The 13,533-nt window shown below is 43.7% G+C and overlaps 1 protein-coding gene across 1 annotated transcript in view; it reads right to left on the bottom strand.

The window, feature by feature from the left end:
* Gcm1 (glial cells missing transcription factor 1) overlaps window positions 1-11,138 on the bottom strand; it is a 12,709-nt gene extending 1,571 nt beyond the window's left edge. The window contains exons 1-4 of the mRNA XM_008836563.1: window positions 11,064-11,138; window positions 2,701-2,953; window positions 1,779-1,891; window positions 902-1,027 (exon numbers count right to left, since the gene is read on the bottom strand). Of these exons, the coding sequence (XP_008834785.1) occupies window positions 902-1,027; window positions 1,779-1,891; window positions 2,701-2,953; window positions 11,064-11,138 (567 nt within the window). The remainder of the gene's footprint in view (window positions 1-901; window positions 1,028-1,778; window positions 1,892-2,700; window positions 2,954-11,063) is intronic.
* Window positions 11,139-13,533: the final 2,395 nt, after the last annotated feature.

Here is a 13,533-nt window from a genome sequence, read left to right as displayed (position 1 = left end):
CTCTCTCTCTCTCTCTCTCTCTCTCTTTCTCTCTCTCTCTCTCTCTCTTTCATCTCACTATGTATCCCTGGCTGGCCTGGAATTTGGAACTTGTTGTGTAGACCAGGGTGGTCTCAAACTCACAGAGATCCACCCGTTTCTGCCTCCTGAGTGCTGGAATTAAAGGCATGTGCCACCACGCAGAACCTCAGTTTCAATTTCTTCATGTAAATAGGGCAACTATGTTATTATCTTGTTGATCATATGAGAAGAAGCTGGCAGAAAATTAAGTTACATTCTTGTTTATGCAAACTGTCAGTTTCTAAGAGGATAGTTTTGAGGGGCGGAGAGAGAGGGTTGTATGTGACTGGAGTGGAAGGAAATGCCCAGTGGCTGAGATGGAGGAGAACCAGCCGTGAGGGTCTGGGAGCTCACAGTGCCTTGCAACAGACAGACACACAATTCCTTTCAGGTTAGGTACATTTAGAGCCTCACCAGTAGGAATTAGTAAAATATCAAACAGACAAAGCTATGATTTGAAGCTCTGCAGCCCACGGAGCAATGGGCTTCTCCTCAGAGCCCCTACATCTCCTTCTTCCACCTGGGGTAGCCATCATTTTTTTTCCTTCTTTCCTTTTGATCTTTTTGAGACAGGGTCTCCCTATCTCAAAGCCCCAGCTGACCTGGAACTCCCTATGTAGACCATGCTGACCTGGAACTTGCTATGTAGACCAGGCTGGCCTTGAACTCGCAGAGATCCTTCTGCCTCTTCCTCCCAAGTGCTGGGATTAAAGGCATGTGCCACCACGCCCAGCTGGTAGCCATCATTTTTAGGAAATTTTGGCTATGTGTCAGCTTCTGGTGCCCACTGCAGGGGGTGGGAACTTGCTGCTGGTTTTGAGCATACCCAGGGGTGGGTTACCTTTGTTTCTGGGCTCCCCTTCGGCCGTAAGGCACCAGAGGCTGCCATATGCACTTTCTTCATCGCTCTTCTCGCTTCTGCTTCTAGCTTGGTTTCTGGCTTCGGATGATCATGCTCTCCTTTCGACTTAATGGAGATGAGGAAGCAAAGAGGAGACAAAAGCAAGTAACTGGACTGGACTTGACAATGTGTAAGCTGGTACTTTCTACACTGCCTCTTCATCTTACCAAGTGTTATTTGCAATGCCTGCTGCAACAAGATTAGAGAAACCTTGGAAGCTCTTCCCAAGTCCACCATGCATCTGCCTGCCTCCTGTCCTTACTCACCAGGCTTCCTCCCTGTGTGGTCACCTGTAATGCTCCCGTAGCACGTGTGGACCCGAGTAAACACTGCTCATCTTCTCTCATCTAATACTCAGCGCAACACTCCCCATACATACCACTGTTATCGCTCCAGCTTACAGAATAAGTAACTGAGGCACAGAGAATTATGCCATCCAGATAACCTCCCCTAGTGAGGACCAGGATTCTCACAGCCAAGTGTAAAACACTAAGTGAAACAGTCACACCTGGGTCCAGGTTTGTGAAGGTGTGAGCTGAGCACAGAGGCTTCTCCAGCCTAGGTGAGCTCATCAGGCAGGGCCTCTCTTCAAGAGCAGAGACACCAAGCCAGGGGCTCCCCAGTCTCCAGGGGCTCCCCAGTCTCCAGTGCCCAAACGCTCCTGAAATGAGAGGTGCAGGCATTTGCTCCCCACTACCCTGGGGGTGCGCATCTTCCACACCTGAGTATCCCTAGCCAGTGATTTAATTCCTTTACTGGAAACTTGGTAAATATTTGCCAAATGAAAGAGAAGTGGAATAAATAACTCAACTCCAACCTGGAAAAATATGAAGCGTCCATCGTGCCTCCAGAAGTTGGTGACTGGGAAGCCGCCGTGACCCCGGCAGGGGATGAGCTTCAGTGGCCCATTGCAATTGGGGCAGCATTTCCCTACAGAAGGAAGGAAAGGCAGCCATGACTGCATTGTGGCCTGACTTCCTAGTCTGGGTAAGACTTGATTCCAGGAGACCAGAGAGTAAACCTTACTTACACACTTCCCTCCCCTGAACACTCTACCAGCCACTGACTGGCTCACAGGGGATACAGTAAATGACTGCCTGCCAGTGGGGGTATTTCACAGGTCAGAGAATACTTCAGAGCAAAAACTCTCCCTACTTACTTACTGGTATTTGAAATTCTTTGTGTAGAAAAGGAAGTGCTGTTTTATGATTCATAACTAGAGATTTAAAGGGCAGAGCTACACCACCAACTAAATTTTCACTACTGTGTAAATGACTGAGAGGAGCTGTTGTAGACACATTACTAGGAAGGCGCAGGATGTAGCAAGGAATAAGGTGGGTAAGAGCATCTACTTCACAACAAGTGCGTATGATAAGGAGAAAGAACACCAGCATGTAATTATGGTGTAAACCTAAATGGACAAAGTTGGGTCTACAAATTGAGTCCTCTAGCTGCCTCTCCCTGTGGGTGCATTTATTGAGATCACTTAAGGACACATTTCCCAAGGTGCCAGGTGACAAGCGTGAGAAAGTAATTTCTCTTAAACTTCCCATAGGTCAGTCTCCCTCTGATGCAATGGAGAGCTTTCACAAGGGAGCCTTGTGGATGGCAGGCCTCAAAGGCAGAGCCTGTGTCGGAACAGCCCTGCTTGCCACTGCACTCCAGTGGGAAAGGGTCCAACGGCCTGAGCATCTGACTGTGCTCCAGCATCCTGGCCACCATCCCCAAGCCTCACTCACTCTGCTGCTTCTGCCGGGCTTTGTCACAGATGGCAGGTCTCAAGTAGATCTTGTGCCCCTCCTCAGTAGAGCAGTCACGGCTACACACCACCACACCCAGGCATGACTTCTTCAGGATGCGGGAGTTGTGGTTGTTAGTGTTGCGCATGGCCCAGCTGCTCAGGTGCCGCTGTGCGTTCCTGTCCTCTGAGCTGTAGATGTGTTTCACGTAGGAGTCTGGCCACTCTTGGAACCAGTCAGTCTTTTTCACATTCTGATAGAAGCACAAAGATTCTATTACAGTTCCATCCAGAAAGCGCATGAGCTATCTCTTCAGAGTTGACAGCAGTAAAGGATGTTTGAGCCACTGAGAGCTGAGCAGGAGGCCTTTGGCAAAGCCTTATCTAGACTTAATCCTGGTTGTTTGATCTGTGAACACAGCACAATAGCTATAAAGCATCTGCTGTGCCCAGCAAGCATTTGGTCGCTGCTTGCACAGCGAGGTGGAATTTAGCCCATCTGAATTCTGATGGTGTTTCTCTAGTCCCTGGTGATAACAGTAGCAACCACTTCTCATTTTTGAGGATGAAGTAACATCAACTATAGAAAGCATTATGGCAGCTCAGTAAGACAACGTTCCTACCACACCATGTACCACCACAATGTCACCAGAGGTAAGCAGTGGAGAAACCATAGAGTTCTGGTTCAGAAAGTTCTGGAAACCCATTTTCTCCCTGTGGAATTGATTCTTTTCCTTTTCTCCACCCCACAGGCAGGCAGGCAGGCCAGGACTCGGGATGTGCTTCTGTTCTCCCTCAGCACAGCCCTGTTCCCTGCATGTGAGCATCAGACTGAGCTCTGCTGTACAAGGTCAGAGCTGTGTTTTTGTAGGTAGAGAGCCAGAGTATGAGTATTTTACCTACATGCATGTGAGTGCACCCATGCCATGCAATGCCCATGGAGGCCAGAAGAGACCCGCAGATACCCTGGACCTGGGGTTAGAGATGATTGTTAGCCACCATGTGGGTGCTGGACCTGAACCCTGGGTCCTTTGCAAGAGTAGCCAGTGCTCTTAACCACCGAGCCATCTCTCCAAATCTTATTCTTTAAAGATGCATTTTGTTTTTAAATTATGTGTCTGTGTGTGGGGATAGGGGGTATAGGGGGTATGTGCACGTGAGTGAGGGTGCTGGGTCACAGGTCTTGCAAGAGCATCAAGCCTTCTTAATCTCTGAGCCAGCTCTCCAGCTCCAAGTATTTTACTTTTTTTTTTTTTTTAACTTTTGTCTTGGCTTTAAAATTTACATATATACAGCTGTCCTGGAACTCACTATGTAGACCAGGCTGGCCTTGAACTCACAGAGATCCTCCTGCCTCTGCCTCCCAAGTGCTGGGATTAAAGGCATGTGCCACTATGCCTGGGAAAAAAAATATATATTTTATTTATTATTTTTATTTTATGTCTATGAGTGTATTGCCTGCATGTATGTAAATGCACCCCATGTCATGCAATGCCTGCAGAGATCAAAAAAGGCATTGGATCCCCTGGAACTGAAGTTATGGATGGTTGTTAGCCACTATGTGGGTGCTGGGATTGGAACCTGGGTCCTCTGCAAGAGCAGCAGTGCTCTTGACTGCTGAACCATCTCTCCAGACCCTTAAGCATTTATTTTAATTGGTTGAACTGCATCTCTTCTTAACTTTTAAAAGAACTTATGCTGAACATACATTAAAACATAAACAGTACATATTAGTACTGGAACTGGAGTTATAGACAGTTATTAGCCACTATGTGGGTGCTAGGATTCAAACCCTGGTCCTCTACAAGAGCAGTCAGTACTCTTAACCGCTAAGCCATCTCTCCAGCCCTGTATTTTACTTCTGAAATAATAAAAGTGCAGATTAAAGTACTAAAACATCTATTATCTTTAGTAATTTGAACTACAAAGAGTTGGTGGATTTGATTTGCATTATTCTAATACTGTGTGGAGTTCTCAAGATAAAAGAGACAAAAGGAAGCAGGAAGAACTTGGAGAAAGGCATGGATTTTTAGGTGAGTGACCCCACCCCCCAAGTTGGTTAGAACCATAAACCCCATGAGCCAGAAGAAGGGGCATGTGTTTGTGATGTTCTGACCAAAACTGAAGGCTTCCTATGTATAGAGAAGGTGACCTTCAGCATCTTTCAAGCTGTCTCTTCACGTAGGCATCCACCGATACCCTAGTTTTCCGGCTCCATTAATGAGGTGGCAGGCAGTGTATGAACTGAGAAATTGCTAGGAATGTGAACCAGGAGGCAGTTGTCTTGGCTGTTACTCACTCACTCTCGGTCTTTTGACTGAACATTCAGTGGAATCTTTGGCATCTTTTTATATTAAAATTAGTAAAAAATCCAGACACTTCAAATGTCAAATAACCGAAAGGACAAATGGACAGTAGGCATTTCCGAACGCCCTCTAATTCGGCATTAGAGAAGTCAAGTCTAAAACCAAATGACCATTCCCTAACCTTGTTAGCAATCCCCATGAGAGGCTTCCTTCTTTTTAGACCTTTTGTTTAATTTAATTTCTAACTTTTCATGAGTAACTCTTTGTTTTTGCTCTTGGTTAAGAAGTTTATAATTGAAAGAGAATATTCCCAGGGTTTCCACTTTCCACCATGTAAATCTAACAAATTTATATTTTGTCATCTCCTGGGTAACTTCGCTGGGAGTTTGATATTTCTATGACTTTTCTGTGTAATTTTTTTTTACCCCTTGTGTAATATTTTACTAGGAAATTTAATCCTGTGATTTACTCAGTACCTTTGAAGCTCTATGAGAACACAGAGCATTCTTTTTTTTTTTTTTTTTTTTTTTTTTTTGTTTTTTTGGGGGGTTTTTTTTTTTTTTTTTTTTGGTTTTTTTTTTTTTTTTTTTTTTTTTTTTTTTTTTTTTTTTGATATAGACAGGGTTCTCCTCGTAGCCCCAGCTGGCCTGGCATTCAATATGTTGAACAGGCTGGCCTCAATCTCACAGAAATCCACCCATCTTTGTCTCTCAAATGCTGGGATTAAAGGCGTGCAATACCACACCTGGCCTTAAAACACTCTTCATACCCCCTTCATTTTAATTTAATCATTTGAAGTTTTAATAGGATATCATAAGATTAGATATTACTATTATATAAAACTAATAAAATCAGCACCCAACACATATAATTGCTACAGTCAACTCACTATGATCAAATGTGATCCAATGTGATTAAATATACAGAAAGAGTTCAGACAGCCACCATTACTAACAATCTTGGGCTCATCCTCTGTGAAGGCAGAAGAGATTTTGCTGGCTAAAATCTTGACCCAGCAGTGAACTGATTGGAGTGCTAACCCACTTTGTACCTGATGCTGCCATTCTAGAGAATGTTTTCTCTACCAAGAAAAAAAAATGGACTCAAACTTTGGAATTGGATGGGGGATATAGCTTGGTGATAGGGTTCTTCCTAGATTGCATGAGGCCCAAATTCCATCCACAGTATTACAAATCAAAAGAAAACAAGCTGGGCATGGTAGTACATAGCTGTAATCTCAGCCAAGGTAAAAACAAAAAGCTCTTGAATTTGTGGCTTCCCTAAGCTACATAGTGAGACCCTGTCTCAAAGTAAGACAGATTGGAATTGTGTGAGTTAATGTTAATGAGTGGCTTTGGCTGTGGGTTTGACCTGACAGCTGCTCCGTGCTTGGACCAATCAAAGGCGACTGATTATATTTGAACTTTCTAGGTGCAAATGCAAATGAAATTTAAGGGGAATAGACAGGAAAGTACAACTGGTATAGTACAGCAGCCTGGAATAAGACTTCTGTCAGGGATGGCTATAGTCAAGTTTCAGAGCTGGTTCCATGGTGGAAGAATTGGTAGAAGTAGAAAGTTGGGCTTGAGGTTCACACCTGTGAACTCACCTGTTCTCCTGTGACTCAGGAGAACAAAGTCACAAGTTTGAAGCCACCCTAGTCTACAAGGTGAGTTCCAGACCAGCTAGTCAAGGCTATGTAAGTGAGACCCCACTGAAAGAGGGGAATGGAGGGGGAGGGAATCAAAGCTGTGATTCCAGGGGGCCAAGGAATTAACTCAGTGAGGCGCTTGCCACCAAGCCTGACAACTTGAGTTTGATCTCTGGGATCCACCTGGTCCAAGGGGAGAACTGACTCCTGCAAGTTGTCCTGATCTCTAAGCCGTAGTACAAATGCGTATACACAAGTAAATGCAACCAAAAAATTAAAACAGTATCCAAAAACAAGTGAGACGAACACAGCATCCTTTAGGATAGTCTACTTCTAAGGCACTATCCAGCCAGTGGTACCTCAAGTTTTCTTGCTTAATATCTGGACACAGCCCTGGTGTAGACCCCTAATTAGACTTGGGGTGTTACCCTGTCCCTTAAGCTTCAAAGCCACTTGTGAGAGGGTATCTCATGCCATACCACAGAGGGGTATGTTCCATCACATAGAGCTCTCTGAAGTTCCTCTAGCATTTTCTCCAAAGCATTGGTTCTATGTGCGCGCTGCTCTTGTTACCCCGGCTCAGAAGACCATGAGCTCAAACCCAAGCAAGGTAGCTGAGCTTAACCATGCAGGTAGCCCAGGTTACTCATACAGGGTAGCTGAAGTGGATCTCCCCAGGGTCTTAGAACCTGCTGGTGTCTGGGGTGTTGTAGACATTTAAAAAGTCTGAAATCCTGTTGAGGACGTTATTGCTCAATGTTGTCAAAAACCAAACAATAAACCTTGCCACGTGTGAGGGGTGCAAGGGATGTGGATATTTTAGGGCCAGAAAATTGGCATTTGAGTAACCAATCAAACAAAATCACCAAGTTAGCATTTATTCTTTGAAAGAAGCATGTGAGATGAATAGGGGATTTTCTCACATGTCAGAGAAGAAATTATTTTGAATAGAATGTAAAATTTTGAAAAACTATGAGTTATTCATACAGGTGTGACAGAGAATGTAATTGGGAAAATTGGTAATAAAGCAAGGCATTGCATTGGGTCTTATGAGTCATATTTTTGGTCCTTCGACAGGTGACATGAGGAATATTAATTCCCTAAGGACTCCATGAAAAGAGAGCTCCATGGTAATAAACAAAAACAAAAACACCTAGGGTAACACCTATTACCACAGCCACTGAGGCGAGGCAACAGCCTCCCCGTCAGGACGGTAGAAAACACGAGTCAGCAGTAATAAAGCCCGCTCAACTGCTGAACCCAGTATTGCCTTTTGCCTGTCATCATACCGTACATTTAACAATATCTTTAAAAATTCCTCCTAACATCTACTGCACAGAACATACTTTAGGAAACACTGGCCTAAACAATTAAAGGCAGGGTCTAGAGAGATGACTCAGTGGTTAAGAATACCTGCTGTTCTTGCAGAAGACCCAGCTTTGGTTCCCAGCACCTATATGGTGGCTCACAACCATTTGTTAAACTCCAGTTCTACAGACCCTGACACCCTTCTCTGGCCTCTGTGGACGTTATGCATTTACACACATGCATGCAAACCCTCATACACATGAAATAAAAATACCTATTTTTTAAAGACAGAGGCAGGATATGTAAGGAATTCCTATTTTCATTTTACAGATGCGGAATTAAAGCCCTAAGAAAATCAATTTGTCCTGAATTAGTAGAAAATAAGCGATGGAGCTGTTCATTAATGAATTCCACAGCCATCATTTGTTTGCTGATACCAGCCAGGCAAGTTGTACCCTCCACTCAATTCCAAGATTTAAGTCCGTTTTTTCTCTTGGTAAAGAAACCATTCCCTAGAAGAGCAGAGTCAAGAACAAAGGGGGTTAGAGCTCCAATTGGTTAGAAGGCAGAGGAGCATTTTCATAAGTTTGAGGTCAGCCTAGGCCACACAGGGAATTTGAATTCCAGTCTAGCTCAGGCTACAGAATGAGACCCTGCCTCAAAAACCTAAATAAATAAATACAACCATGTTTCAGGCACAGGTTGATAGTTTCAGAATCCCTGACTATTGGGATCAGTACATGTAAAGGAGACCGTTGGGTACAACTGTGTCATTTTCAGAAGAAGAAAAGGAATTTTTGAAGAGGTAAATAATTCTCGGAGGCTCCACAAATAAAGAGACGTGCTACTGGAGCTCAGATCCAGGGCCTCTGTCTCCAAGTCTTGAGCTCCTCATACTGTACCCTCTGCCTTCAGATATGTTCCAAATAGAAGAAGCTCTGTTGTTCAGAGATCCTTCCAAGATCTTTTCTTTTTCACCTGAACTAGGTGTAGCTATAATTCCAGAGTTAGCATAAACCTAGTTCAGGATGGAGTCCAGTCTGTTCAGAAAATACAAAGGGATATTTATATTTGCACTTTAAATGACTTCCCTGGTGCATTTACCAAGCTGAAGGACACCTAGCTACTTCCGTAAACACTCCTGCTGCCTTTTCTGCTAGCTACAAAGGGTAGAGTTCCAAAACGGAACATGCATTCTTGCCATACATTTTTTTTTTTTTTTTTCCTGTTTTAAGTAGCTAAGCATGCTTTGGGCTTGGGAAATTCATGTTGGAACATGAGCGTCAGAGTCCCGAGTTTCCCTCCAGGGAAGTAATTCTTTCCCTTTTGTTTATGGATCTGATGAATGATAAGGGTCTTCTGCCTAGAAAAAAAAAAAAATTGTGTGTGTTTTTTTGTTTGTTTGTTTGTTTTTTGCTTTTTCAGATAGGGTCTCCCTTTGTAGCCCCGGCTGGCCTGGAACCTGCTATACAGACCAGGCTGGCCTCAAAGATCTGCCTGCCTCTGCCTCATGAATGCTGGATTAAAGGCCACACCTAGAAAAATGCATGTTGGTGCACAGTGCTATCCACCATTTCAAGGAGTTTGGACTCACCGAGATCTATTCTAATATGTGGAGTCTCAGCCTTTCCCACTTGCTGCTGACTTCAGCTCCAGGTGTTCTGCCTAGCCCATGTTTTGGAGTTGCAAGCATGAAATTGGAAATATGAACAAATCTGGGTCTCTGAGCCAAAAGCAATTAGAATGTGAAGTTTCCCTAAAACAGCCATAATAATTGCAGCATCAATCAAGAGCAACTGCAAACAAAAGTCCTCAAAATGGATATTTGCACGCCTTAACTGTGGTTTATTTTACTACCATCAAATGAGTGGGAAGTGGAAGTACTTTCTGTCTTCTCTCAAGGCTTACCAAGGGGGACTGTAAGGAGAATTTAAGGAAAAACAAAAAGAAATTAAAGGAAGTGAAAACTCAGAATGGTTATAAGTTGAGACTGGAATCTCCATCCATTCCCCTGCTTGGGGTAGTTCAAATTCCCTGTTCCCAGAATCAGAGATGGCACCAACCTTTTCAATATTTGGTACTAGGAGGCTCCAGCCCTACTACTGTTCCTAGTGACCTTTTCAAGCACCTTTCAGTGAAAAGATCTTCAAATACCAGACAGGAAGGAATGATAAAGAACTGATGCTTTCAATCAAATTTAGAGTTCACAAGTCAGGGGCTGGAGTGATGACTCAGAAGTTAAGAGTAGTGATTGCTCTTGCAGAGGACCCTAGTTCAGTTCCCCAGCACCCACATGGAAGCTAACAACCATCCTTAACTCTAGTTCCAGGGAATCCAGTGCCCTCATCTGGTCTCCTTTGGCATTGCATGTATATGATGCCTTCATGAAGGCAAAACCCTCATACACCAAATAAATAAATAAATAAATAAATAAATAATAAATAATAAATCACAAGTCAGGTGCTAGTTGGGCATGGCTATGTACGCTTATGAGGCAGAAGCAAGTAGGTTGTGAGTTCAAGGCAGTCTGAGCTACATAGGGGGTTTAAGGCCAGCTTAGCTACTTAGTATGACCCTGCCTCAAACACCACACACACACACACACACACACACACACACCAGCCAAGTCACAATGGAGGCCAAAGACCACATGAAATGATAAGTTCTGTGACGTAGTGTGAAAGCAACCCAGTAAGCCCTATGTACAATATTTACACGAGTCCCACAAGGCTGTGCTGTGTTTCACATAAACACTATTGTTCAACAATTCCAACATTATGTTTAATTTCTAAAATACTGTAGCAAAGAAGGGTATGGGGGCTTATGCATCATGAAGAGTCAATCCACAGGCAAATGAACTGAGTGATAAGCGAGACACACCAGCTTGGAGAGTGCTTTGTCTCAGTCTATGCCTGGAGTGTCTGGTAAGAGCTATTCAAATCCCAGGACTTTCATCTCCTGAAACACCTCAGCTGGGTGTTCAGCTGAAGCTCTGAAGTAGTTTAGCCGGCTAGGTAGGCCCTCAACCCACTCCCTTCTGGTTCCTGGCAGGTTAGTTGTCAGGCTTCCGTCAAGGGCTTCAGTCCTACAAATGCATACCTGTGGCAGTTTCATATCGTTAATATCCCAGCTCAGTATCTCTTTGTCTTCGGAATCAAAGTCGTCCAGCTCCATGGTACTGTCAGGCCTCACTGCCTCTGGTCAGCCTCTCAGATGAGCTGGCGAATTCTGTGCTCACAGCTCCCAGGTTTGTATATCTGGATCTGTCCACGAAAGTAGCTTAGGAGGCCGGTTTCCAAGACTAAGAAAATAAATGATGGTAATATTGATGATTTAAGAGATGAGGAACTGTTAAGCTGGAATTGGTGGCTCATGCCCCAGAGGCCAAGGCAGGAGGATGTCCATGGGTTCAGGGCCAGCCTGGGTTACAGTTGTAAGACTGTCTCATGTAAGGGGGGTTGTGGGGAACAGCAAAATGTTCTAGCCAGTAAAGGTACTTGCTGCCAAGCCTGACCACCTGAATTCCATTCAGAATCCACAGGGTAGAAGGACAGAACTAACTCCAAGCTGTCCTTTGACCTCTGTGAGCATGTGCACCCCCCCACGCAAATATAAAAGTTAAAGCAAAATAGAACAATACAAAAAAACCAATGTAGCCTTTGTCTGCCAGAAATATCTATTTCATTGACATTTTTGCAAGTACCAACTACTAATAAAAGACAAACTGCAGAAGCCACTACAGTTAGCTGCATAAAGCTTGTCTGGGGCTAGGTTGTGGCCACCATTGGCTGCGATGGTCGCCGCTCTCTTCCTCCTCGTAAATTCAGGTTCTGAGAGCCGGCGCCATCGCAGCCTGTAGCTAATGGGTTAGACTTGTTTCTACATAAATTTTGTAAATTTACCTAAAGATACACAGCGCACCCATAGGATATATTGAGAGATCAAAATTAATCCCTATAGCTATTTGAATTAGCAAAGCTATTCAAAGACAAATTGATTGTACTGTTCCCTACTTGTAACTCCAATGGTGTTAGCTAGTTTATGAAGGCAGTTTGGGTAAATTTATATAATTTATACAGAAACTGCACTAAGTTCTAACTAATTGGTTAGGAGGAGCGGAAGGAAGGGAAATGGAGGGAGAGGGGAGGGAACTTGAAATGTTCTGAGGAAAAAACGGACCGTCTTTTTGCAGATGAAACGTTTCAATTAATAGGATTCACAGAGAAGCATGTTCACGTGTTGGTACGTGAACTTAGGAAAAGAAGGGGCATGATGTTATTACGTAGGCCACTTAATAAAGTCAAATGACAAGTCGAAACAGTCTGAAATTTAAGTTGCACCTCCTTTATCACCTTCCCACACTCAGCTGCAGGCCTGTGGTCACAGCCTAAAAAGCATGAAGTCCCTTCCTCTTGTTCAAACATTGACATTCAAGACTAATGCTTGAGAGGTTTGCAGCTGTTTTTATTTTTGTTTTTGTGTTTGCGGTGCTGAGGTTTGAACCCGGGACCCTGTACTGCACCACTGAGCTATACCCACAGCCCACCACGGGTAATTTTTAAGTAAATTTCTGTTTTTAGGAAATAAACATTGAGCTGCTGAAAAAAATGATTGACACCCTAATTGAAACAGCTTAAGTGACAACTACAGAAGACATGAATGTTGTTACAGTTTGCACACGTACCTCTTTGAATAACAATAACTGCCAGCCCACATTTTGGTATAACTAATTAGCACAGATAAGTTTTTAGGGCTAAGGGTGCAGCTTAGTAGTAGAATGCACACATGATCCCCCACCCACCCAAAACAGCATAGATTTATTTTTTAACTTTGGGAAACAAGATTTATACCGTCCAAACCCCAAAAATGTCATTTTAAACTGAGGCTAGACTGTTTTATCCTCTTAAGCAAATGAGTTCGGTCTTTCCCCAGATTAAAAACAAATTCTAAATTTGACAAGACTTCCTTTTTTCCAAATATCTTGACCAAAATGTATTCAGTTTCACTGTTCTGCAGAACTGGACCTAGAACAAACGATAGTGTGGGAGTGTGCGGTATGGCCATATGACTTACATTTTCCAGCCTTCCTTCGGGCGTCTTATCCAGGTGTCACACAAGTGTCATCCCTGGCTCAGGTGCCGCAGGGCTCTGGGTCATTTTCTGAGTGGACACTGTTCCCTAATCCAGGTCAGGGTACACTATGCTAATGACTTTGTCAGCTGTCCAATCAAAATCTAGATGCTTTCAGCTTGGAACAGGTAAGAGCAGCCTGGCCCTTCGCAGCATGCCAGCAGGCGATGAATATTCTATGATGTGCCTCTGAACTTTCCCCTCCTTTATGTTAAGAAGATAGTTTAACTTAAAAGGACATTAAAAAAGAACCTCATGAGGACTACAGATTGCTTTCCTTACAGTTTTACACGTTGAATGTAAGACCAACTGATTCGCAGCATACTCTAATTCTCCCAACATGTATCCTGCCTCACTTGAGAGCCAAGGCAGACACACATAGAGGTAGAGATGGTGGTGGAAATCCCTTAAATGGTTATTCACTAGCCAACATGGAAAA

Source organism: Nannospalax galili, unplaced genomic scaffold, assembly GCF_000622305.1.
Source record: "Nannospalax galili isolate Female #2095 unplaced genomic scaffold, S.galili_v1.0 scaffold930, whole genome shotgun sequence".
In the NCBI taxonomy this organism is placed as follows: domain Eukaryota; kingdom Metazoa; phylum Chordata; class Mammalia; order Rodentia; family Spalacidae; genus Nannospalax; species Nannospalax galili.
Note: the sequence above shows the minus strand (reverse complement) of the source record. Positions and strands in the feature narration are given on the sequence as shown.